The sequence below is a fragment of the Strix uralensis genome, chromosome 33 (assembly GCF_047716275.1).
Source record: "Strix uralensis isolate ZFMK-TIS-50842 chromosome 33, bStrUra1, whole genome shotgun sequence".
Classification (NCBI taxonomy): domain Eukaryota; kingdom Metazoa; phylum Chordata; class Aves; order Strigiformes; family Strigidae; genus Strix; species Strix uralensis.
Genome location: NC_134004.1, coordinates 1,246,976 through 1,273,509, shown reverse-complemented (window position 1 = coordinate 1,273,509; position 26,534 = coordinate 1,246,976). Strand labels below are relative to the sequence as shown.

Genomic DNA, 26,534 nt, shown 5'->3' with positions numbered 1-26,534 from the left:
AGGCTCCATGTCTGGAGGGATGAGCTCTGGTGGTGGCAGCAGCTCTGGCAGGAGAGGGTCCATTTCTGGAGGTGGAGGAGGAAGCTCAGGTTCTGGAGGTGGGGGCAGCTCAGGCAGTGGAGGCTCCATGTCTGGAGGTGGCCACAGCTCAGGAGGATGGGGATCCAGCTCTGGCAGATGCAGTCCCCACAGTGGAGGGATGAGTTCTGGTGGTGGCAGCAGCTCTGGCAGGAGAGGGTCCATGTCTGGAAGTGGAGGAGGAGGAAGCTCAGGTCATTGGGAATCGAGCTCAGGCACTGGAGGCTCCATGTCTGGAGGGATGAGCTCTGGTGGTGGCAGCAGCTCTGGCAGGAGAGGGTCCATGTCCGGAGGAGGTGGAGGAAGCTCGGGTCATGGGGGATCGAGCTCTGGCAGTGGTGGTGGCTCCATGTCTGGAGGAGGAGGAGGAGGAAGTTCAGGTCACTGGGGATCCTGCTCTGGTAGTGGTGGATCCATGTCTGGAGGAGGAGGAGGAGGAGGAGGAGGCTCAGGGTCTGGAGGTGGGGGCAGCTCAGGCAGTGGAGGCTCCATGTCTGGAGGTGGCCACAGCTCAGGTGGTTGGGGATCCAGCTCTGGCAGATGCAGTCCCCACAGTGGAGGGATGAGTTCTGGTGGTGGCAGCAGCTCTGGTCGGAGAGGGTCCATGTCTGGAAGTGGAGGAGGAGGAAGCTCAGGTCATTGGGAATCGAGCTCAGGCACTGGAGGCTCCATGTCTGGAGGGATGAGCTCTGGTGGTGGCAGCAGCTCTGGTCGGAGAGGGTCCATGTCTGGAAGTGGAGGAAGCTCAGGTCATTGGGAATCAAGCTCAGGCACTGGAGGCTCCATGTCTGGAGGGATGAGCTCTGGTGGTGGCAGCAGCTCTGGCAGGAGAGGGTCCATTTCTGGAGGTGGAGGAGGAAGCTCAGGTTCTGGAGGTGGGGGCAGCTCAGGCAGTGGAGGCTCCATGTCTGGAGGTGGCCACAGCTCAGGAGGATGGGGATCCAGCTCTGGCAGATGCAGTCCCCACAGTGGAGGGATGAGTTCTGGTGGTGGCAGCAGCTCTGGCAGGAGAGGGTCCATGTCTGGAAGTGGAGGAGGAGGAAGCTCAGGTCATTGGGAATCGAGCTCAGGCACTGGAGGCTCCATGTCTGGAGGGATGAGCTCTGGTGGTGGCAGCAGCTCTGGCAGGAGAGGGTCCATGTCCGGAGGAGGTGGAGGAAGCTCGGGTCATTGGGGATCGAGCTCTGGCAGTGGTGGTGGCTCCATGTCTGGAGGAGGAGGAAGAGGAAGTTCAGGTCACTGGGGATCCTGCTCTGGTAGTGGTGGATCCATGTCTGGAGGAGGAGGAGGAGGAGGAGGAGGCTCAGGGTCTGGTGGTGGGGGCAGCTCAGGCAGTGGAGGCTCCATGTCTGGAGGTGGCCACAGCTCAGGAGGTTGGGGATCCAGCTCTGGCAGATGCAGTCCCCACAGTGGAGGGATGAGTTCTGGTGGTGGCAGCAGCTCTGGTCGGAGAGGGTCCATGTCTGGAAGTGGAGGAGGAGGAAGCTCAGGTCATTGGGAATCAAGCTCAGGCACTGGAGGCTCCATGTCTGGAGGGATGAGCTCTGGTGGTGGCAGCAGCTCTGGCAGGAGAGGGTCCATTTCTGGAGGTGGAGGAGGAAGCTCAGGTTCTGGAGGTGGGGGCAGCTCAGGCAGTGGAGGCTCCATGTCTGGAGGTGGCCACAGCTCAGGAGGATGGGGATCCAGCTCTGGCAGATGCAGTCCCCACAGTGGAGGGATGAGTTCTGGTGGTGGCAGCAGCTCTGGCAGGAGAGGGTCCATGTCTGGAAGTGGAGGAGGAGGAAGCTCAGGTCATTGGGAATCGAGCTCAGGCACTGGAGGCTCCATGTCTGGAGGGATGAGCTCTGGTGGTGGCAGCAGCTCTGGTCGGAGAGGGTCCATGTCCGGAGGAGGTGGAGGAAGCTCGGGTCATTGGGGATCGAGCTCTGGCAGTGGTGGTGGCTCCATGTCTGGAGGAGGAGGAGGAGGAAGTTCAGGTCACTGGGGATCCTGCTCTGGTAGTGGTGGCTCCATGTCTGGAGGAGGAGGAGGAGGAAGTTCAGGTCACTGGGGATCCTGCTCTGGTAATGGTGGATCCATGTCTGGAGGAGGAGGAGGAGGAGGAGGAGGCTCAGGTTCTGGAGGTGGGGGCAGCTCAGGCAGTGGAGGCTCCATGTCTGGAGGTGGCCACAGCTCAGGAGGATGGGGATCCAGCTCTGGCAGATGCAGTCCCCACAGTGGAGGGATGAGTTCTGGTGGTGGCAGCAGCTCTGGCAGGAGAGGGTCCATGTCTGGAAGTGGAGGAGGAGGAAGCTCAGGTCATTGGGAATCGAGCTCAGGCACTGGAGGCTCCATGTCTGGAGGGATGAGCTCTGGTGGTGGCAGCAGCTCTGGTCGGAGAGGGTCCATGTCCGGAGGAGGTGGAGGAAGCTCGGGTCATTGGGGATCGAGCTCTGGCAGTGGTGGTGGCTCCATGTCTGGAGGAGGAGGAGGAGGAAGTTCAGGTCACTGGGGATCCTGCTCTGGTAGTGGTGGATCCATGTCTGGAGGAGGAGGAGGAGGAAGTTCAGGTCACTGGGGATCCTGCTCTGGTAGTGGTGGATCCATGTCTGGAGGAGGAGGAGGAGGAGGAAGAGGTTCAAGGTCTGGAGGTGGGGGCAGCTCAGGCAGTGGAGGCTCCATGTCTGGAAGTGGCAGCAGCTCAGGAGGATGGGGATCCAGCTCTGGCAGATGCAGTCCCCACAGTGGAGGGATGAGTTCTGGTGGTGGCAGCAGCTCTGGCTGGAGAGGGTCCATGTCTGGAAGTGGAGGAGGAGGAAGCTCAGGTCATTGGGAATCAAGCTCAGGCACTGGAGGCTCCATGTCTGGAGGGATGAGCTCTGGTGGTGGCCAGAGCTCTGGCAGGAGAGGGTCCATGTCTGGAGGTGGAGGAGGAAGCTCAGGTTCTGGAGGTTGGGGCAGCTCAGGTAGTGGAGGCTCCATGTCTGGAGGTGGCCACAGCTCAGGAGGATGGGGATCCAGCTCTGGCAGATGCAGTCCCCACAGTGGAGGGATGAGCTCTGGTGGTGGCAGCAGCTCTGGTCGGAGAGGGTCCATGTCCAGAGGAGGTGGAGGAAGCTCGGGTCATTGGGGATCGAGCTCTGGCAGTGGTGGTGGCTCCATGTCTGGAGGAGGAGGAGGAGGAAGTTCAGGTCACTGGGGATCCTGCTCTGGTAGTGGTGGTGGCTCCATGTCTGGAGGAGGAGGAGGAGGAAGTTCAGGTCACTGGGGATCCTGCTCTGGTAGTGGTGGATCCATGTCTGGAGGAGGAGGAGGAGGAGGAGGAGGCTCAGGGTCTGGAGGTTGGGGCAGCTCAGGCAGTGGAGGCTCCATGTCTGGAGGTGGCCACGGCTCAGGAGGTTGGGGATCCAGCTCTGGCAGATGCAGTCCCCACAGTGGAGGGGTGAGGAGCTCTGGCCGCAGCAGTTCCATCTCTGATGGTGACGGAAGCTCCATCTGTGTAGGTGGTGCTTCGAGCTGTGGTGTTATCTCTAGTTCTGTCAGTGGAGAGTATGGGTCTACTGGTGGGGGATCCAGGTCTAGCAGTGGGGGGTATGGCTCTGGAGGTGGGTCTCTCCCTGAAGGGGAAGGTGGTTATGGAGTGGGGAGATGTGGAGCTGGGACCTGCAGCCCTGGAGATGGGACTGGAGGGTGCAGCTCTGAATGAGGGAGGTGTTCTCAAGCGGGCATTTACAGGCCTGTCTGTGGAGTTGACGGGTTCTCCTCGAGATGCTTCCCACAAGTAATATTTGCATTCAAAAAAATCTGCCAGTGGAATAGGATGGATGCATTCCCCTCCCTACTGGAAGAAACGGTGGCTTTCATGCCCACCAACGAGTAATCACTAGTCTGACAGAATCCCGAGCTCTCTTCTCCCTGCACAGCCATCTCCTGAATTCTCCAACAACACGCCTCCATTTTATGACAATATTGTTATAGTTGCTGTTGTTTCCTCAGGCTTTCTCTGAGCACTTCAGCTCAGGCTGTTTGGAACCTTTGTCTTTGGCAACTAAAAGCTTGAAACCCTGTCTGTTGTGTGTGTATTGGTCTATGGGAGGGCACGACTCTGACGTGCATGATGAGATTTTTGAAAGAACTCTTTAAATATATAAACCAGTTTATGGAGATCTGATCCAACCTCAAGAAAAAAAATCAGTGAAGAAATGGAAGGTGTTTACAAAAGACTGGTGTGGGGCGGCCACACACTGCACATCTGCTTTGAAAATGGGTTTCAGGGTACAAGTCCTATTGGTCTGATCTAGCCAGTCAGCCAGGACACATGGCTACATCTCAGTTCCATCATTCCCTCCAGGAGTCGCTCATTAAATAATCATGGGACAGATCGCAACTTCCATTCTATAACTCCAACAGGGGAGGTTTAGATGGGACATTAGGAAAAAATGTTTCCCCGGCAGAGTGGTCAGAGAGTGGAACAGGCTGCCCAGGGAGGGGGTGGAGTCCCCACCCCTGGGGGTGTTTAAGGGCCGTTTGGATGAGCTGTGGGGGGATGTGGGGTAGGGGAGAACTTTGTACAGTCGGGCTGAGGGTTGGACTCGATGATCCCGAGGGGTTTTCCCAACCTGAATGATTCTATGATTCTATTCCATATGGATTTTGTTAGCATTGTGGTTGCAGATAAAGAAAGGAGTGAAAAAACTACGACAAACAATGTCTCCTTATCTTGCTTCTAGTCCCATTTCTCCTGCCAGGTCCCAAATCTACATTGGACCGCATGTATCTGAGTAAGCCTTTTTTTGTCCAACATATTAATTAATGGTCTATTCTATGTAGAGGAAGCAAGATATTTTCTAAATTTCTCACAGAACCTCCCTGAAGTCCAATCAAAAGTTCTGATGATGAGCAGAGCAGCTGAGATTACTGGGAAAGTTTGTCCAAGAAGCTCAATGCAACCTTGTCACCTTAATTTAGTAACAGTCCACTTAGATGAGTGCCACAATCCCATCAGGAATATTTCATGTCTTTTCCCCAGTCAGAAGGAAGGTAGGATCCTCTTAACTGGTTTTCAAAGAAATACAACTGTGAGGAGTCCTGGGGGTGGCAGCCGGTGGGACCGAGCTACTCAGCTTGGTGGGAAATCCACTGCAGAGCCCCCTTTGCAAATGGCTGTAGAGATGTGGAGACAACTAGAGAAGGTTGACAGGGAGCCACAAAGGACTAAATCAACCCTTTATAGCATAGTCTGGAAGCAGTTATGAATACCTTGCATGTGGGGAGGTCTAGACACTATTTAAGACAAAACTAGGTTGTCACTGCCCTCATCAAATGCAGAAAGCCCTACGCGAGCTGTGAAGCCGCCAGCCGTGGTAGCTAAATCTGGAGATGCTGTTAGCAAACCCTGCTGAGATAAGCTTGTGTTGTCATCTGCGCTGGCTCACGTCCCACGGGTTCAGCTTGCAAAGTGCCGGGCAGAGCTGCCCTTCAACAGCTGAGACAGTTCCTTCGCCCTGTTCATGGCGACTGCGACACCACTCGCGGAAACAATTCGGTTCTTCAGGATCAAAGAGATAAATAAGCTGCATCATCACAACCCCGTTTTTTATCTAAGAGATTAGGTAAGGCTTTTCAATCAAGACAAAGCCTCTCCCCTTACAATAAAAAGCGGAAGCTGTGGAAGGTAATTCTGCACACTACCGAGCACTGCTGGCCTTTAGTTTTACTGTTAATTATGTAGACAGGGTGCCTAGAACTTATCTCTAATCAGAAGAAATAAAGAATTAATATGAACACTGTGGTCAGGTCTGCGGGTTTTACTGATCGGTTTTCTAGAGTTAAAGGTCGAAAAGGAAGAAGGGAGAGTCAATGGGGAGAAACAGGCACTTCTGGAGGCAAGTCAAAAGACCTGATTTGTGCATCTACCTTAGTAGAGGATGAATCACCCGCCGGAGATCAGACAAACCATCTGTTTCGGTTGGCTCTAACAGGAGCCTGGGAGACCAGCTTAGAAAAGAGATTGCTGACCCCCAACTTGTATGAGGGGCTTGATCAGCGTTTCCACTAAGTTGTTTTAAGTACTGTTTACACACTGGTAGTACATAGCCTTAAGTGCCAGGCTAATTTAGTGAAGGGATGGTTTGGAAGGGTATATCAAAACCTGTTCTGCTTGTCAGCTAAGCTATAATCATATCTCCAGTTTCTGGAGCTGAGTGTTCTGGCACCTCCTTTCATGTAAAGCCATCCCTTTTTAAGTAGGAGTGAAAAATCTGGCCCAGGATTTCAATTGCCTAAAATTATAATATTTTAAAAACGCTTAATTATTGCTGTTCCTTTCCTTCAGCAGTTATGTGGTCCAGCTCCTGATAGTATCTGTAAGGAGCCTGCGTGTTTGGCTCTGTTAAGACCGAGGCCAGGTTTCAGGTCTTTGGACCATACAGATCTGAGCTGGAATGATCAAGCAGATGGTTTTCTTTCCACCTCCACAGCACATGCAAAGTGTGGAAAGTGGCTAAAAGAGGTGCGATGTCAATGTGTATGAGGATATATCCGCTGCTCATTTCTCACTGACTCAACGCTGAGTTGTATGTGTCAATTAGATATTGCTCATGCATTTTTGGTGGAAAATGCCACAAGATAGACTGCCCAAGGCTGTGCCCAGAGACAATTTTATTTCTGAGACTCAGGGGCTGAGCTGAAGGAATGAAAAGATCATAAAATGGGGCCTTCAGATTAATGTCTTGGGGCGTGTGTTATCAGTCATCAGAACACTGTGAACATGCTCAGGATGTAACACCGAAAGGCACAGCTTGAGCCTCCGAGAGTATTGACGTGATGAGCAAGAATTCAGGTATGAGGGGAGGACACTAAGGTGGTGAATAAGATGACAGTAGGTCAGCTGTTCTTAAAGCTGATGGTAACTCTACCTCAGGGTTGTTCTCCTGCCAGAGCTGCATTACTGGATGCACACATATTTTACACAACATCCTGGGCTCATAGTCAACCTCAGAGTAAAAATCCATATGAATCTCACCTTCTTGCAAGGACTGAGGACCTTGTCGTTCCCATGCTGTCCTGGCTTCTAAATATTGCCCTCTACAGCTGTGAGCTGGCTCTTGCTAGTGGTATCCTTGGAGGTTTCTGAGTGTTGAACCAGGTGTGAACAGGCTCATGTCACCACCAAGAACCCAACCAAGAACCCATGTGGACAGGGATGATCAAGATGCATTAGATACCACCACCTAGTGGGAGAAAAATGTTGTACCATAGTGGTGTAGAGCTGGTCTTTGCACCAGCTCTGCCAGTCTCTCTGAGTGATGGAGTTTTGGGCTTGAGCCCTCTTTGCTGTACAGATGTGGCCAGAACAACAACTTCCCTTCTGATTTACTTTGGCAAAAAGCTGCAAAATTACTCAGGGCTACATTGCAGCACCATGAAAACTGTGGGCTTCCTATCTTCATTGCTTGGCCTTTTTCCCAAATTCCTGGTGATTAGAAGTAAATTAATGAGCTGTGATTACACTGGGAGCTACTCCCCTGGTGCCCACATACACATACAACCCTCCCTGTCCTGAAAGGGAGCTGCAGCAAACACAATTGCTCTGACGTGAATACACTGAGTTCCATCAACTGGATGGAAGCAAGTGGAGCAGATCTGGTGTATTTTAAACCTGGAGACTCTCTGATGTCGAATGACACCCACAAACTTTGTCTCCTGCAGCAAGTTGGGTGGGATGAGATGAAGTTGGGAGAGGAAGGCAGAGCTGACCATGTCGCCCTCTAAACTACAGCCTGAGCTGGGCAGTTCAGGACAGCCCAAGGGTCTCCTCAGGTGCCATCACCTCCCTTTTGGGGACTCAGGGTCATGAGGGGACATCTAGACTCAGAGTCAGAGGGGAGGCTGATCTGGCTGGATGAACCTTTTGCTATGTCTGTGGATGTGAAAACCCAAGTGCGGAAGTTTTGCTTAACAAAGTTTCTCTATGGGAGGAAAACTTTTGAAACCATCCCTGACCCTGTAGGCTCTAACCACAGCAAGGAAACAAAAACTCTGAGCTAACTCCTTCTTGCTTGAAAGGAGCCAAACGCTCCGTGCTTCAGCAGGGCCAGGCAGAGCGCTGTGAGATCACCCACCCCTGCTCAGAAGGTGCAGGAGGACCATCACGCATCGTGGCACCTCATCGCTGGGGCCATGCGGATTCAGCGGGGGGATTGGGTGGGAGATGGAGAGACAAACTGGAAGCACAGAATGAAGACCGAGGCAGAGCAGCTCCAGGCCAAGCGCCCTCCTCCTGGGCTCCAATCCTGCTCTTCCAGCTGGGATTGCCACGGATTCTGCTTGTATTTAAGCAGCCAAGTGAGACACCCAGGACTTCAATCATTCCTGCTCTTCTGTGTGTAGGTGTAATTGATAGTGCTGTCAAGAACCTGCAATTAAGCTAGTTGTCTTTCCAGCTACTTCATACCATCAATTATCTCTCTTGCTGGTCTAAGGGCAAGCTGTTCCAGTGCAGAACATTTGCAAATAATGAGGTACAAGAAAACCTTTGGCATCAGCCGCTCTTGGAGACAGAATACCAGCATGGTTGCTGGTAACCAGTTTTGTTTTTCATCAGTCTTCTTGCGAAAGGTGGTGAAAAAAGCCCTCTAATGAGCCCAGGGAGTGGGGAAAAAAAAAAAAAAAAGATTAAAAAAATCACTGCAAAACCAAGGAAAGAAATGAGCACATGAAATACGATGCCATTTCTTGGGAATTTGAAACGCTTAAATGTTTAATTGTCAAAAAAACACTGACCAAGGTTTGACCCTATTGAAAAAGTTGAGGGTAAGTACAGCACAATAGCAGGGGAAAACCATTTATTTCAAATCATCTGAAATGAAACCCTTTGCCTTTCTGTTTTGAAAGAGGCTTTGGCAAGAAGCCACAAGGACAGAGATGTAATCTTGGCTCCACCTCTGAGGTATTGTGAGGCTCTCGGCAAATATATTAAACTTATCAGCCTTTTCTTCCCTGTCTGTCAAGCAACTCTAATAAATCTTTTTTATTTGCCTTGAGGTATCCCAAGGGTTTTAATTACAAGCTCAAATAAAGGATAGTGACAGAGAGTAGCCATACAGCAGCTGTATTAATAAGGTATTTTTGCAGGATACTGGTCACTGGTGCATTCATAGCCTGCCCACCAAGGCCAAGCCTACCGCTGTTTCCAATTAAACGATTAACAAGTATCCAGCTAACAGCCTTGTGGCTGAGCTTCCTATTTTCGAAGGTATTTATTGTCTTCTCCATGTGAGTCTCATTTTTCTATGTGTTCTACACAATCAAAGCCAAAAACTTAATGAGAAGCTACAGCTACGCTAATTTATTCCCCTAAAAGTTGTGCATCTAAGTCTGAGCTGGTCATTTCGGACTTGGACTCAGCAAAGAAAAGGCGCTTCTGTCTCCCCAGTCAGTTATGGCCTTTAACTGGAGATGGTGGATGGAGGGCTATTTATAAAAAAGAAGTATTTTGGACTCTGTATCATAGCAAGGAAATTCGCGTGTCCAGTCGACGCTATGGTTCCCGGTTCCCAAGCGCTGGGCTGCCTTTGGCTGTGCCTCATGAACTCCTACTATCCTTTGTGAAGGGAGGGACTATGAAACGAACAGATACTGCAAAAATCCCTGATAATTTGCTGTTCAACAGAGCATTCCTTTACAGATTGTCCTTGAGAGAGGGAGATACTCATAAGGTCTTTGCTAAAGTGTAATTAATGTAAGGAAGGAGGACGAACTAAAACAAAAGAATTCTCACAAAACCCAGCCCATGGTATCCTCCAAGCTGAGTATGCAAACAAAGCGATTTAAAACCAGTAAAATTCCGTAGGATTTCACAAACGTTCAGTGTTATGCATTGTTTTGCATATTTAAACCTACAAATCGCCGCCAGGCAAGACAAACCCCAAGGAAACCCCAAATTATTCATCTCCATCAACCAAGCCCCACTTCTGAGATGTGTATAAAGGAGGCGCTCAGGGCTCTCGGAGCAGAGGGGCCCCTTTTCTGAGTTGCACGCTCTGTTGTCCTCCAGCATCCTCTCCTCCCTCACGACCACCAGCATGAGCCAGCAGCTGTCAGCTGGAAGGTCTTTTCATGGAAGAAAGTTCTTCTCATCATCTTCTGCTGCGAGTGGCCTGAGCTGCTGCCGAAGCAGCACTTTCCCCCCTGCTGCGCTATTCGGAAGAAGTTATGGAGCCTGGAGCCACAGCGGTCAGAGCCTCCAAAACACAGATGGGTGTAAATGGATTTCTTCTGGCCAAAGCCTCGCGCAGGGGGTCTGTGCAGGCTGGGGGTGCAGGGGCATCCACGCCAATAGTGAAGGTAGGAGTCATGGGTTAGGTTTCCATGGTGTGAGCTACAGAAGTGAAGGTTTTTGTGCGGCGCATGTCAACAAGAGGCTGCTGCAGCCTTGTGATGTGAAGATTGACGCCGAAATCCAGCGCATCCGAAAGCAGGAGAGAGAGCATTTGAAGAGCCTCAATAACCAGTTTGCCTCTTTGATTAACAAGGTGAGAGCTGAGACAAAACTTAAGGGAATGATGAGGTTTAAGTGTGAAGGAAACATTTTTGTGCTCAGGTCTTAGATTCCCCTCCTTCTCTCATCCTATTACATGAGCCCTGTGCTGGTTTTAGCATGTGTGACTCCAGTACGATGAGCTACAAGTGCAGATCTAGCCGATACTCTTATTTTAATCCGGCTTATGTGCTTATGTGCTTTGATAAAATGCATCTGGTTTTATTATTAATAGCGGAAGGGAGCTGTTCCTCCAAGGCATCTTACTGAGCTTCTCCACTGTTGACTTCTCTCTGCACAGCTAGACCTTGTAAAGTTGCATTGGCTCCTATTGATAAATGATGGTTTCCACTGTCAGCCAACTGATATGCAGATCTATTTAAATATTCCATGGTTTCTGTAGCTGCCACAAAGGCTGTGTTGTCTAGGGCTTTCCTGGAGAATGGGAGAGCAGCATGCCCAGTTTGCTCTAGGGTTATAGGATTATGAATATTGCAATGCCCCCCTTTTGTCTTCTCATCCCCTTTCAACCACAATGAGCCCCTGGAATATTGACTCAGAAGAGAAAATGCCTTGTTCCCCCCACATTCATTTGGTCCCCATACAATGCATCTAAGAATGTGCCTGGAAAAGGTGGCTTTGCTTTCTGAATGCAGGTGCAACATCTGGAGCAGCAGAACAGGGTGTTGGCCACCAAATGGGGCCTACTCCAAAAGCAGGTCCTGCCGTCCCAGAAGAACATCAAGCATGTCTTCAACAACTTCATTTGCAGCCTGCAGAGGCGGCTGGACTCACTGCTGCGTGAGAGGGGGCAGATGGAACCTGAGCTGAACGACATGGGGGAACTCGCTGAGGAGTTCAGATGCAGGTGAGTGGGTAGAAACCATTCACAGGGCAGTGAGCTCAAATAGCTTGTCTAACGGGACTTTAATTTTTGTCCGTATCCATAGACTTCTCTCTGAGGTCCGAAAAGCTGAGATCCAAAAGCACCCTGACCCCTAAATACCCAGACAAACAAGATCTCCAGTGTCAGAGCGACCCAGTAACGAGTCTCTTCTCTTGCCCAGCAGATACAATCAGGCAGTGAGCAGACGCACAGCTGCCGAGAACGGGTTTGTGTTACTGAAGAGGGTAAGGCATTTGTATGAGTGGAAGGGTTGATGCACACATCCAAGGGCTTTCCTCTGATCTGCTCCTTCCAAGGCAAGGATCAGGTCTTGAGAATGTTAGACGTTGGACAAATAAAGATGCAGAAAAACACGTCACAGAGTATTGCCAGAGAGCATTAAACCTCTGCCCTTTAGCACAGAAAGTATGTTTCACTCCAAACTGACAGCTTGCTAGTCCTAATGCCCAAATCATGATGTTTTTCAAGCAAGAACTCAGCAATATTGTATATGCTTTTGGGACCCCTCAGCTGTTGCTGTTCAGGGGATATCTGAGCTTCCCAATTAAACAAAATTTCCTACTCTAAACAAAATTTCTTACTCTAGAATTATAATGAAGTTGCCTTAGGTCTCTGTGTAGGCACCATTTTGACTTCTGAATGTCTGGAAACTCTTTTAGGATGTGGACTGTGTCTACCTGGTCAAGACAGAGCTGGAAGCAAAGGTGGAAACCCTAAAGCGGGAGCTAGAGTTCCTGAAATGTGTTTCTGCTCAGGTATGGATGCTTCTGTCCCAATGTTGCCTGATGGCAGCTATTCCTACCAGCTGCTCCTTGTCCACATTGATTTAGGCACCAGGCTCTCTTTGGGAGGCAATGGGAATCCCAAATAAGGAATACTTTGAGATCTCAAAAAAACCCAAACCATGAAGCTGCATGTGTGACCAGCTCTAGTATCAACTCCTGGTTTGTGGCTCAGGTCAAACTCTCAGTGGGGGTGCTACTTCCACTGGAGTGTGAGATAAGAAATCCAGGGACAGAGACATACTGGCAGCTTACTGCCACTTCACATGGCTTCTAGGAAATCTCTGAGCTGGAGAGAAGTCCCTGTGACACCTCTGTCATTGTGAAAATAGACAACAGCCGAGGCCTGGACATGGAGGGCATCCTCAGGAGAGCTGAGTGCTGGTATGAGGACATAGCTCAGAAAAGCAAAGCAGAGTTGGATGCGTTGTACAGAACTAGGGTAAGTTGTATCATCCAGTGACATATCCTTAATTCTCTCACTGTCAAAAATAGCAGTGCAAAGGTGGTGATTTTTCCTTTCCGTCTTCACTATGTAATTTCTGGAACTAATTTTCCATTCTGCTAAACTCTGTGAGTCTCAAAGTCAGGAGAACATCCCCAGAACAGATACAGCGCAATGGGACAGGACTCAGTCGTGCTGGGAATGGGGAGGTTTTAGGTGAGTTGAACGGTGAAAGCTACAGGAGGAAAGCTCCATTTGCTGCTGAAAGTCTCAGGAGCTGCAAAGTTGTGAGGGCTTTTCTAAACCTGGTTTAATTCACCCTGGAAACAGAAGCAAGGCTCCTATATTACCTACACTACCAGCATTAATTGCCAGCTCTCTCTTTTCTTACTATCAGCCCCAAGAGCCTGAGAAGGCAAAGGGGAGAGACAGCGATGAACTGAAGTCCCACCAGCAAGAGATTGAAGAGCTGAGTTTTGTGATCCAGAGAAGGCAGTGTGACCTTGAAAATGTGAAGAAGCAGGTATGATGGATCATATTTACTCTCTGGATCCTAGATGTGAGATCCCAAGTCATGTTTTCAACATCTCTGTGACGTTTCTTTCACCTTTATCAGAGAGCATTGCCTCACGCTGGTTCCATTGGTCCAAAGATCTTACAAGTGCTGAGCAGGGAAGAAATATTACCTGCTGGTGTATTTTCTGTTGGATCATTTGGATTATTGCAAAGAACTAATTGCATCAAATTAGATTGTTGGATTAGCTACAGCCACTTGGAGAATTGCTAAAATTGCTCCAGCAAGAATTCTGGCAGGAGGCAATGCTTCTGACACAGGTTCAAAGCATCCAATAAGTAGAGTAGAATTATGACTCACCAGTAATTCAGCATCCATAGAAACTGGTATAATTTTCAGACCATCTAATTCATTATATAGTTTATAACGGGAAGTAATGGAAAACCTTAATTATTGGTTCCAGTTAGAACAAAGTATTGGTATCCTCAAAACAAGACTTAACCACAGTCTGGCAGTACAGGGACATGTCCAGCCTTTCTGTAGCATTTCAAAAATTATTTGATTTTGGAAACATTTGGCTTTCCTAAAAACAACTTCAGTACTTGCCAATTTGGGACTCTCAAAAGAAATGAGAATTTCTCTTTCCAAGGTGCGCATGGCAAGAAAAAGGGCAGGGAAAGTAAGGACTTGTTGTGTCTGCCCTGACAGGTGTCGTCTCTGCAGACATCAGTCTGGGGTACTGAGCAGTGCGGAGACTGTGCCCTCAAAGATGCCCGGGAGAAGCACGCTGAGCTGCAGAATGCCCTCCAGAAGGCCAAGGATGAGCTGGCTTGCATGCTGCGGGATTACCAGGAGCTGCTGAATGTCAAACTGGCCTTGAATATTGAGATTGCGACGTATAAGACTCTACTGGAGGGTGAAGAGAGCAGGTGGGTACCACTACAACCATGTGTGGGCTGTGTTCAGTCCTTGGGACTCTTCAGCAGAGACAAGGAGGCTGGAAAACTCTAGCAATGCTAGTGACGTGATGGATAACCTTGTGACCTTCTTCTCCTTCAGGATACACCTTGGGAGCCCCGTGAGAGAGTGTAAGTAAGCTCAAGGTTTTCTATTTTCCTTACAACAATCTAGTTCTTGTTGGCAGGGGGAGGAGGAAGGTTACGTCCTCCCCATGAGTGATTCAGCTTCTGTTTTCCCATGACAGTGATCGCCCCCCCTTGCAACACCATCACTGTCTGTAAAGCCGACCTGGGCTGTGGGACTGGTAGACAGTCCAGAAGATGCAAGTCCTCCTGTAGCGCTGGTGGAGCGTCCCTACCTGAAGATGCTGGTGCCTGCCTCAGAGGATTTACATCCAGAAGCGTTGCCAGCTGCACAGGCAGGCAGTATATCCCTGGTGCTCCCAGCTGCATCCCTAGGAGTGAAGAATTTAGGGCCAGAGGTGGGGGCCATTCATGCCAGAGCTCAGCCCCTCCGGGCAGCGGTGGACTCTGCAGTAGGACTGCAGGGAGCTGTGGAGAGAGCTGCAGAGCTGCAAAGAGCATGGGAAACTCAGCTCACCCGCAAGCGATGCGTTGGCCAGGGGTGAGGGTTTCAGCTGGACCTCCATGCTCCAGGAACACCCGGATCTAAACTTCAGCTGTGAGACAACCAGGACATAAGACCTAAAGTAGAAAAATGAAAGCCCTGCTCCACTTTCAGCGGTAAAAATGTCCTCAGCTCCACCTTACACACAAGGAAGAGGCGTACTGGGTACAAGACCATTGTAGCATCATGAAACCACATCAGAGAAACTCCACCAGCATCACATCAAAAAAGAGACACTTAAAACATATTCCTTTTGATTTCTGCTGTTTCTTTAAAGGGCTGATGGTTGTGTTGGGACACTTAAGTCACTATCACTCAATTCCTGCTTCCCACCAGCCTTCTTTTTCTTTTTTTTTTTTCCTGATTAAGCCTGTGCTATCTATGAAACAAGCCGTGGTATTAATTCAGAATCCTTTCCCTGCAGTGGTCTGGGAAGTGTTTCTGGAATTGAGCTCTCTAGGACTCACCATTTCATCAAAGTCTATCTGACACAATTTTAGACAAGCCAGTGGAGCTGTAGTGGTGAGACACATGGGGTCACGGAGAGGAGGGCAGGACTCCAGTGATGTTCTTTGTTCAGTGTCTTGGAGCAGTTTGGTCATCCGTATGCAGGCAGGCAAGTCATAAAGGAAATCTAAATTCAGAAAAACACATTTCACCTTCTGTAGTCAGCAAAGAGTAATTACGTCGCTTGTACTCCTGTTAGCTTCCTTGTTTAGTGTCCTGACATACGCATAAATCACAGCACCCTCACTTCTATCTTGATGACTCAAGAGCTTTAAACATTTTGCTGTTTTTCCAATAAACTGCACAGAGAACAAACATGTTGCCACTTGGTTTTTAGTGTTTGCCAAGAATACAGAAATGCCCTATTCCTGGGCAAGACGTATCCACTTAGAAGTGGAAGCAGAGGTGGCAGGGCTGCCCAGAGAGTGTCATGTAGATCCAGTCTTTGGTTGGTGTAAATTATGGAAGCCTTTTAAAGTCAGCTTATTTAGGCTGATTTGCACCAAATTTGGCTCCTACCCAATGCTATTCAATGGGTGTTTTAAGATTCATAGGGAAGTCATCTCAGTCTCTTTGCATTTTTATAGCGTGTCTACCACAGAGGTGTGATGACAAAACACATTTTATACCTCTTCAAAATCTGCTGCAATAGGGTCATTATAGGGAAAAGCTCAGGAATGGTTGCTTTTTTTTCAGCATCGTTTTAGAAATCCTGTGACTACCAGTTTAGGATTTCAAATCAGATCAAAGGGAGATATTTTATTGTACATTTGAGCAGATTAAAAAAAGAAGCCAACAAATTAGTAACATAAATCAACCACAAAGTACTAAGGTGTTTTGTGTTTAAACTGATGAAAGTCAACAAGCAGAACAAAGAAATGAACCATACAGAGGCAAGTTGGACAGCTATGTGTTTTACAAAAGGGAGAATCCAGAGGGGAAGGTCCTTCCTATCCAAAGCAATTATCGTGATTCAGAACTGGAAGAGCTTTCTCTCCCCCCATAATTCTCATGTAATAGGACATTATCTCCCAATCAGATATGGGGAGCACAAGAGAAAACAGGCACAATCGTTAATGAAGAAAACCACAAGAAAGATTTGACAAGAAAAAAACAATCGAGCATCCATAAATATTCATTAAGAGGGGTTTGAGTGTCTCATAAAGGTTATGGTGTTCCATTGAAAATAGACGATCCTGCCACTTTTTATGCAGGAGAAGAATAAGTTGGGGAAATGACACAGAATTAGGGTCGTTTTCTCACCTCCACCCCCCCCGCCCCTTGTCACCATTTCAAGATGTGATAAATTAATTTAGCAAGTGTTTTACTTTAAACCTGTGATCAGCCTCTCGGTACCTCAGCACTTCATGAATCAGCCAGGCCTTTCATCAGAAATTCAGCAGTACATCACAAAGCTGCACAAACCAAATCAAACATGGGCTTGGGCACTAGGGCGTGAGCATAACAAAAGGCAGAGCTTATCTCCTGCTGGCTGAATATGCTTCCCAGGATGACCCAACCCACCTTCCATGGGCAATTCCTTCCTTCTGTGTGGCTCAGAGAAACTCTTCTGCCCAAGAAAACAGCTACAAGTGGAAGGGATAAGAGCTCCTGTGGATTTGTAGGGAAGCTGCTGTAACCTAATAACGGCTGCAGTATTTTTTTTCCTTTTCTAATCTTTTTTGCCTTAAACAGGCAGTGATGCCGCCCCATCCAGGGACCTGGATTCCCACACATGCCACATTCATTTCCGCCGTGCAATTCTGTGGGAGGGAGACATCAACATGAAAAAGATCAAAACAAACCTTCACTTCGTTGCAAGCCTCAGCTTTACAGGAGGTAATCACCGCACGGAGATAGGATATATGCGTACATCAGGAACTGAGCAAATCTAGAGCGTGTGATGTTGTGTACTCTCATTAAGACTTCAAAGGTGCTAAAGAAATTTGGCGCCCAAAGGGTGGGACTAATTCAGCTAGCTTCAACCATCCAGAAGTGGGGCGCCTGGTCTAGTTGTCTGGTTGTCTAGACTGTCTCTGGTAGTCAGTAAGAATAGAGGTGAGTACCTCCAGAGGTGGATTCCTCCCACCTGTCTTAGCTGCCTATTTTAGGATGCGATGAATCACCGTCTAGAGATGCCTATCTCCTTCCATTAGCCATAGAGGGAGTCTCAAAGATGAAATTAGAATACATGGCCAGTTTGATGGCTGAAGCAGGGAGGAAGGTGCACCCAGGCCCAGTGTTTGATGAATTTTATGAGGAACATCCTTTGAAAAATCCCAGCCTTGACTTCTAACATAGAGCAGATGTAGGTTAATGAGAGGAAAAAATACATTACCAGACTGAATTCCCTTGGACAACTTTGGCTTTAGGATACAAGGGAACGAGACTGCACTAATCAGATCAATTCTTTAACATCTCATGAATGACAGGGACAAGAGACTATACAGTCCAAGAAGCCGTGTGTATAAAAATACATGTTACGACCCAATCTTACATCTATCAAAGGGTGATAGCACAGGTAGGTTATTGCCATTGTCCTGTCTGAATGCAATTGAGTTTTCTATGGCTGAGGATAATTACAGAGATGGAGCACGGCTCTTTGAGACTATCGCATAAAACATATTTTAAGAGCTAGTTGGGATTCATCTCCAGAGGCAACAAACAAATTAGTGAACTTCACATGTTCTTATAATGAATTCCATTTTCAGCAGCACATTCAGGGAGAAGAATGCTGACAAAGGGAGAGATTGCAAGTTGTCAAAATGACTCATCCAATCCCTCATCAAAATATTTTCCTCTTTTGCTTCCTCAGTCCTTCCCCTCCACCCCCCCCCCTTTTTTTTTTAGTCAAAAAGATGTAATTTTCACTTCAGAGTACTCTCCCATTTCCCATGTCCTTGCTCACAACAACAAATTGTCAATTCTTGAGGTCTTATGTACCAAGAGGCAAAACACTTATTGCTCCTTGGCAAGACGTAAGAGACACAAGTGAACTTTCTGCACAGCTGCCTTGTCCCTGGGATTCAGGAGCAACAACAGGGATTTGGCTAACACAGAAATTTTACCCAGTGCTGGGCAACTTATGTCCCAAATCTCTTACCTATCAGGAAGGCAGTGGCTCTGGTGAGGCATTTTGGAACTGGGGCTGCTGCAGCACAGTTGGTTCACAGACGTTTAATTGCAGTCTATGGTACGTTCCAGGTGTCTCCCACACAGCCGACGTGTATAATGGGGTGCAGAAAGGGAGCAGCGGCGCACCAGTCTTCAGTCTGACTTCTGGTCCAGGACGCAGTTTTCCTATATAGAGCTTGTTACAACTCCCTTTTGTACTCTTCTTTGGATTCAAATATGCATTTTGCTTCTGATAAATCTTTGTCTAGAACTTAAAGGATCTGGGATGTTACCAGCTTTAGCTTGAAGTCTCTAATATTTGTTCTGATGCTGCCAATTGTGCTGGCAACCCAGTATGAACCGTGAGCCTAAAATACTATAAACAAAGGTGTAATCTGAAAGTCATGCTGTAAATATGTTGAATTATCCCATTTGTATAGGGCAAAAGTATCAGTTTATGCAACTAATTTATACCACCAGCCCCTCAAACTCACGTAAGTGGCAATTACACGTCCAATTAATAGTCTTGTGAATCTTGGTGCTGCAGTCACGTCCTCTGGTTTCGGTGTGCATGCATTCTTTTTAAGAGCTTGATATTAGAAGGTTTAAAGTTTTACAGAGGTTTAGCACTGTTTTTATGATTTGCACCACCTGATCCTAACTCTTGGAAAATGTTCTTGGGGAGAGTTAATGGGAATGAGGGAACACAGCTACCAGGTGTCTCTAGATATCATCGTGTCGCATGTATAATCCGAGTGTTGCTCCCTTTCGGTCTGGAAGGGCTGAGGGCATTTAGCTGTTTGCACTATAATGTCTCTTTTTCTCCCAAACACTTTCAAAGAGCTGAAAGAGCCCTATTGTTTTGACTTTCCAAATGTCAGTTAGGAGAAGGCCCTCAGATGGTTGACAGATTGGTTCACTGTCTCAGTTCCTTGGGCTGGTGATTAGGAGAGAGAGATTCACCTTGCCAATGTGAGTCAAAGCCATCTCTGGTGTCCATTCTAATCCACTCATTAAGACTTCCTCTGTTGATGGAGAAAGACCAGCGCCTGTGGAGAGTGAATCACCCCAATTCCCCTAAGCACGGACCCAGGGGCTATTTCTCTTGGAGATGTATCTCCACTGAGTGTCAAGGACATGTCTGGCAAAGTCACCCAACTTCTAGCTGTCGCTTCTTGAATGAGGTGGATCTCGCCAGGTTGAAATGTGCTACTGTTCCTTTCTTGTTCCCTGTAGAGACTACCAGAAGATGAATCAAAAGGTCTCTGACATCCAGCTTGGTAGAAGCTCCAATATAACAAGGGCCAAAGATTTAACTGTGTCAAGTCGACTTCAGGTTAAGAATCTGCAGCATTACTCAAGCGAAAATGTCACTGACTGCACAGAACATAAATCTGGTAAGCAAATCGAAATAGACTGCAGTTTCTGGATGCAATCTGCTCTGTTTTGGAGGTGTTTCATGATGGTGAGAGGTGGTTAGTGTGAAATGCTGCATGGGAATGTTTTTGGGGGGCATTTTGAGTCCTTACATATGAATCCAGACCCATAACTCAGTGAATTTGCTGTTGTTTCGGGTACAGAAATGATCCATCCATCACAACACAACTTCCGCGGTGTTTTTCCATGGTTGACTTTTTTTTTTTTTTTGGTTACTTTTCCGCACCCAAAGATTGTGAAATTACCCCCGCAAAGTGCAAGTCTGCAAAACATGCCATCATACACAAAACCCCATGAGACACAAAACCCCAAACGACACACTGCAAACAAATCACAAAGAGTTTCTTCAAAAATGTTTGCTAAACTATAATTAGCGTAAGTTAGGGGAACACTTCAAACCGTAATATATTCTAAGCCAAGTTGCAAACAGAGCACTTTTAGATTCCTTTTTATTTCCTCAGTAGTTAGTATTTGCTGGGCTGTTTTGCATTTTGAGGAGCATTTATTGCTGCCAGGCAAACCAAACCCTTAAGCGCTTTAAATTAACGTCCTGATCCTATCAAGGCCGGCTTCCCAAATATATATAAGGGGTAGCATCACTGTGTCACTTCAGTGGGACCTCTGTTCCTCTCCTGCAGAAGAGCTTCCCCTAAACTTTCATATTCCACCTTCAAATAAGCCACGATGAGCAGACAGGCGCCTACAGTGAGATCTGTCCTGGGACGAAGAGGCTTCAGTTCAGCTTCAGAGATTTGTGGTCGAAGCTACGCCGCCTCCGCCTGCCAACCTGTCCGATGCGGAGCTGCTGCCTATAGCAGCAGGAGTGTCTGCAACCTGGGTGGAAACAGGAGAATTTCCTACGTGAACGGGGGCTGTGGTACTGGATGTTTTGGAGAGTTCGGCTTTGGAGGTGTAGGCTACGGTAGTGTTGGAGGAAGGGTTGGCCTTTGCGGCCCCAGGGGATATAGTATTGTGAGAGGTTACCCTGATCGCAAGGCTGATGGCATCCAAGGTATCTGCATTGATGAACGGCTTCTGAAGCCCCTCTGTGTTGGGGTCGACCCACTGGAACATGAAATACGCTGCCAGGAGAAGGAACAGATCAAGACTCTCAACACCCAGTTCGCCTGCTTCATCGACAAGGTGAGTGTAAACCTGCTTCATGCTTGCACTTCTTTGAGAAAAATAAAACACGACCAACCTTATCCAAAACTCCAGTCCAGCTCGTGCCATGAGTCACTGAGCTGGGTCCATGCAAGGGTCCAGATTCCCACAGAGCCAGGGTGGTTCAGAGTGAGATCTTCAGTATTGGGGAAGGGCTCATTTCAGCCACATACCGGTTCTAGTATTTGCTGGTGTTTGTATCGTGGCCATGGTGGCACTGGACTTTCTTGCAGGTGTCTCCTCTCTGGACGGCCTCAGTTCAAGGCTGGATTTCTCACTGCAGCCTTCTTCTACCTCAGCTAGAAGTTACAGCCCCGATGGGCTCATCTGTCTGTCCTGTACTAGACCCTCTTCCCCCCTTTGTCTTTAAATATAGTGACTGTTCCAGAACCATTTCTGAGGCAAAGGAGATTAATCTTCGTTCAGGCACCTAAACGTGAGATATCTAAGTCTGAGCTGTCAACTTTGTAGAAAAAACAGAGACAAGCAGGTTCCACCCTCTGGGGACTCAGTCTCATCCTGAAATACATCAGAGATACCGTGCAGAGGAGCTTTATTTCTATTCATTGGCGAGAAAGGCAGTTTTAGACGTGTGACTTTTAGATTTGTAAATAATTTAGACATGTGAATTTTACATTTCTAAATAAGGGCAGATAGTTGTATGATAATCATGGCATATCACCTCTCACTTCCCCAAAATCCTATTCTTACACCTGCAATTCCACAGTGAGAGGAGACAGTTAAACCAGGTGTCAAGTTACCGCATTCATCTCTTTATTTGAAGAATTGCTACTTTTTGGCCTGCAGGTTCGATTCCTGGAGCAGCAGAACAAAGTGCTGGAGACCAAGTGGGGCCTCCTGCAGCAATACGTCCTACCAAAGAAAGGGAAAAACCTTGAACTGTACTTTGAGAATTACATCTGCGACCTGCGGAAGCGCCTGGACTGCTTGCTATGTGAAAAGCAAAAACTGGGCAGCGAAGAATGTGCCACGAGCCAGCTGGTGGAGGAGTTCAAGTGCAAGTAAGGGCCTTCAGGTCTCCTCCAACTGTTGGCATCTCACTTCTCCTCTGGTTCATTTCAGGAAACATCTCCCAGACATGTGGCACATCCCCTTTGGGGATGTCACATTCTTCTGTCTCACTTGCAAACTCTTTGCATTGTTAATGTTGTTGTTCATGAAGAAGCTTCTGATCTTGGGATGGTCTAATGTTTGGTCTCCAGACACTGATCTTACAGTGCCTGATGGCGGTCTCTGAGCAAGCGAAGGTTGTTATTTATACCTGGTGGTTAACGTCTGTGTGTCTGATAGTATTGCTTGCCTCAGCCCTCTTCTTCTTTTCCAACAGATACGAAGAGGAAATCAACAGGCGTACAACCGTGGAGAATGAGTTTGTGGCACTCAAAAAGGTGAGAAGCTCGAACGACATGAGTCATTATACCTCTAATAGGTTTATTTGGTGTAAAGCTTGGCTGAAATAGTGCATTATTAGCAAATGCCCAACAAAACTGTTAGAATGAGCAGAAGGAGGGAGGCCTGTAAAGAGGCACTGGGTCAGAAAATGAGGCAAATGCAAGTAGAAAGCAAAAATAATGTATCCTCAAAGCTTACGTCATCAGCACTACAGCAATGGTTTTGTTACCCTAAGCACATTCTTGAAGCGTAATGGGAGGGTGGAAGGGGGACAGAGTGGGAGAGGTCACACTGGAATACCCGGTGTCTAAGACACTGGTTATTTTCTGACCGTCTCTTCACATCCTTTATACTTGGACATCAGAAAAGCAGAAATCATTTGAACAATATTAAAAAATTATGTTTAAATACTCATTAGTCAATTCTGAGTTTGTAGCTAGGTCCTAAGTAATAAATAAACTAACCCCTGTAAGTCACGTTGGAATGGTTTTGTTTTCCTTTAGGAGACACCAGGGCATCTTGACTCACTCTCTCTCACACCTTTTTACTCTTGAAATCTTGTTGAAACATGTTGCTGTTTTATTGGCGCTGCCTCTGTCTTCTGTGTGTTTCTCCAATGTTTTCAGTGAGATTGGGCTGGAACGTGTCTCCTCTCTTGCAGGATGCAGACTGTATCTTTTTGAACAAGGAAGAGCTGGAGGTGAAGGTGGATCTGTTAAGAAGGCAGTTGGAATTGTTGAAATGTGTGTTTGAGGAGGTGAGTTTCTCTGGTCTGTCCCAGGAGTTTGGTGGTGCTGTCTCATCCTTCAGGTGCTCCAGATTTCTACAGTTTAAAACCCCTCTTGAACATGTCTCATCCCAAGCCCTGAATACTTGAAAGCATAGAAGTACAAGGTTGATATAATATTAACATGATTGTGCTGGAAATAGGGTGTTTCCCCGTTTCTTAATGCAGCTCCAGGTATGAATTGGCTGTGTCCTAACTCTACCCCTGAGAAAAGAGATGCGTCTGTCTAGTTACTCCGGATTGCAGTTGTCTGATTAGAGCTAAAGAAACTCCCAGCTTAATCCTGTCATTAACATCAGTAAAGCAGCTGAAGATGACAGGATACCAAGGGTTAAGTCACTCAAATTCCTTGCCCTTGATGTGGACAGAATTGCTGCAGGTCAGCATGTAGGTCAGCAGCTGGCATGTGGCAACTCATCCAGCAGGGAGGATTTTCTGCTGAGCCAACTTGAGGGACATTTCTTGACTTGTTATATCCATCAGCTGAGCAGTGTGGCTCTTTGTCCCAGCCCTTCCTTCACTACAAAGTCTGAGAATTGCTAACAGCTGACTAAGCCATTCCCCAACCTGCAGGAACGAGCTCAGGTGGATCGCCAGCTATGTGACACTTCGGTCATCGTGAAAATGGACAACAACCGAGACCTGGACATGGAAAGCATCATCAAGAACGTTGAGTGCTGGTACCAAGAAATAGCTCAGAAGAGCAAAGAAGAAGTTGATGCTTTCTACCAAACCAGGGTGAGTAAGAAGCCACCTGGGTGTCTGCCTGGCTACTTAACAGGCTGTGGGTCAAACCCGATGATTGTCTTGTTTCTTGGTTCCAGTTTCAGGAGCTTCAGGATAAGAGAGGCAAGTATTGTGATGATCTGCAAAGCAACAAGTGTGAGATTTCAGAGCTAACCCGGATGATACAGAAGCTGCAGTGTGAACTGGAGAACGTGAAGAAGCAGGTAGGAGAGGCCCACAGGTGATGTTTCCAGAAAGGGCAATGTCTTACAGGACAGCTCAGATATGGGGAAAGATGACGCATCGGCCTTTAGTAGAATTAAGACCTGCTCTGGGCTGTTGTTGGAAAATGTATAGTTAAAAAGTGCATAGAGAGAAGGGATGCTGGTGGTTTTTTTCTCTGTTTGCAATTGGAGGAGTGGATTAATCCAAACCCAGAATGTCCAGGAATTATGAAACGAAACCTTGAAGACACCTGTGCTGTTGTCCTCCCCTCTGACAGGTGTCCTGCCTGCAAACCTCCATTTGTGATGTTGAGCAGCGTGGGGATTGTGCCCTCAAAGATGCCCGGGAGAAGCACATTGAGCTGCAGAATGCCCTCCAGAAGGCCAAGGATGAGCTGGCTTGCATGCTGCGGGATTACCAGGAGCTGCTGAATGTCAAACTGGCCCTGGATATTGAGATTGCAACATATAAGACTCTACTGGAGGGTGAAGAGAGCAGGTGGGTGACTGAGCCCTTTTCTCCTGTGTATCAGAGGCCAGAACGATTCCAGTTCCCCAGTGAAATCTGCAGCTCTAGGATCCTCCCAGGCTCACAGAAACTGGGGCTGGAGAGATGGCTGGAGGCCATACAGGCCACCCTTGTGCCAGCACAAACAGTTCCTGTCCTAGGGATAGTCAGACATGTTACAACAAGGGATTAAGTGGGCTGGATGTATGGCTGGAAGTTATGAGTAACGCCGGGTTTCTAAATGTGCATGCAACTGGTTAATAGGATAACGTGCATTTCTCTTCTCTCCCCTAACAGGATATGTGTGGGGAACCCGGTGAGCGTGTGTAAGTAACCTGAAGATTTTCAGCCATGAGGGTTTTTCATTTTTGGAAAGGAAGTTTATGGAGTAGCGTTATCTGTCTGCCCCAGCTCCCTCTACCTTCGTGTCCCTTTTCCATTTCAGCCCAGGCCGCTGTTGAAGGTTCAGGCCCAGAAATCTCAAATACCTCTGAATTTCAAAATAATCAGCTTTCGGATAGAGGGGGGAAGATAAAATTCATGACCCTTTTTTACTCTTGAAAGCAGCAGCGAGCAGTCCTGGCAAACCTGCCAGGCAATGCACCAAGGCACACTGAACCTGGGAAAGAGTATGGCACCAGCCAGATGAGCAACGTGGGAACTGGGAGGATCTGCGAGGGGATGTGTTGGGACATGGGGGAGGAGTTGGAAGGAGCAGGGGCTAAGATACGTTGGACAAATCTAGATGAAATCAGGTTTGGTCGGTTCTGTCACTCATGAGACAACTTGCCTTGTGAGAGTCTTCCAGTTTTCCTCTCTAAATAATTAATCCCGTGGGCTGTCTTGCAGCTGTGGTCAGCAGTGGCTACAATATCCCTGACGAGTGCGGGATGCTGGCTGCAAACGGGGCTGCGTGTGCCTACGGCTCCCTGGGGAGACGGTCCGGAAGACAGAGCTCCCAGAATGGAGGATTCAGCTCCCGAAGCGCTGGGATCCACCCCAAGAGAGTCATTAGCTCGGTGGCCAAGCAGTGTGTCCCAGAGGTGTATTGCCAAGCCGGAGTGGTCAACTGCAAAAATGGAGGATTCAGCTCCCGGAGCGGGGGGTACCCAGCTCGCACCGTCATCAGCACGGGAAATGGGGGCTTGAATGCTAGAATGGGGGCTTGCCAAGCTGGTGGGGTGGTCAGCTTTGGAAACCAAGGCTGCGTCATCAGGCAGCTGGGGGGCTCTCCCGTCGTCGTTGCAAACAGCCCCGAAGTTGTGGGGTGCAACAACGGCGTGGTGGGGAACTTCGGGGTTGTCAGAGACCCGTGCGTGGTTCCGTAGGGCCTTCAGGTGGGGAGGTGGCACAGCCAGCAACGTCGGAGAGCAACGCGTAGACGCGCGGTTCCTACCACTGAGATGATGCAGGATAGTTTCTCTGCCCACTAGTAGCAACATTCGTCACCAAGCCCATTCCCACATTTATTAGCATCAGATATATACCCCACCAGGTTGTGTTTTCAGAGTCCCCAGCCTAAAGACACATCTAGCAAGCTTCTCCAGCAGGTGCTCAACACAGTATTATTTCTCCGAGTTTATACTGTCTAGATTATCACAGCTTTAAGGGTTCGCCTGTTGCGCTGCCTTCTGTCTCTGGCTTTTCCCATAATGAGCAAATTCATTAACAATCTTCTTCCTTACAAGACACCTCTTTTTCTTCCAGCTCCTCCCAAAGCATTTCAGAAAAGAGAGTGATGATTTAACTTTCCCAGGAGGCACTGCAAAGAGCACGCTCCTTTTTTTTTTCTTTTTTTCTTTTTTCCCTTGGTCAAAGAAGA

General features: G+C 48.0%; 2 protein-coding genes across 2 annotated transcripts; both read left to right on the top strand.

Moving 5' to 3' along the window:
• The first annotated feature begins 7,911 nt into the window (after window positions 1–7,911).
• Window positions 7,912–14,833, top strand: LOC141936547 (keratin, type II cytoskeletal cochleal-like). The gene is given in 12 exon segments (XM_074853595.1): window positions 7,912–7,998; window positions 8,082–8,166; window positions 10,037–10,080; window positions 10,083–10,592; window positions 11,254–11,465; window positions 11,668–11,728; window positions 12,164–12,259; window positions 12,564–12,728; window positions 13,129–13,254; window positions 13,954–14,174; window positions 14,305–14,333; window positions 14,514–14,833. Coding segments are annotated over 12 exon segments (1,956 nt in total).
• Window positions 14,834–20,574: 5,741 nt separating this feature from the next.
• LOC141936524 (keratin, type II cytoskeletal 4-like) lies at window positions 20,575–26,040 on the top strand. The gene is made up of 9 exons (XM_074853560.1): window positions 20,575–21,033; window positions 21,862–22,076; window positions 22,403–22,463; window positions 23,129–23,224; window positions 23,828–23,992; window positions 24,079–24,204; window positions 24,483–24,703; window positions 25,010–25,038; window positions 25,562–26,040. The coding sequence occupies exons 1-9, from the start codon at window positions 20,575–20,577 to the stop codon at window positions 26,038–26,040; spliced, it is 1,851 nt and encodes a 616-aa protein (XP_074709661.1).
• The last annotated feature ends 494 nt before the right edge of the window (window positions 26,041–26,534 follow it).

Bases quoted from the DNA above. Each gene is read 5' to 3' on its own strand.
- LOC141936524 (XM_074853560.1), top strand. From the start codon at position 20,575: ATGAGCAGACAGGCGCCTACAGTGAGATCTGTCCTGGGACGAAGAGGC. The intron at 21,034-21,861 runs GTGAGTGTAAAC...TTTGGCCTGCAG, and splicing joins TCGCCTGCTTCATCGACAAG to GTTCGATTCCTGGAGCAGCA. The intron at 23,225-23,827 runs GTGAGTTTCTCT...CCCAACCTGCAG, and splicing joins TGAAATGTGTGTTTGAGGAG to GAACGAGCTCAGGTGGATCG.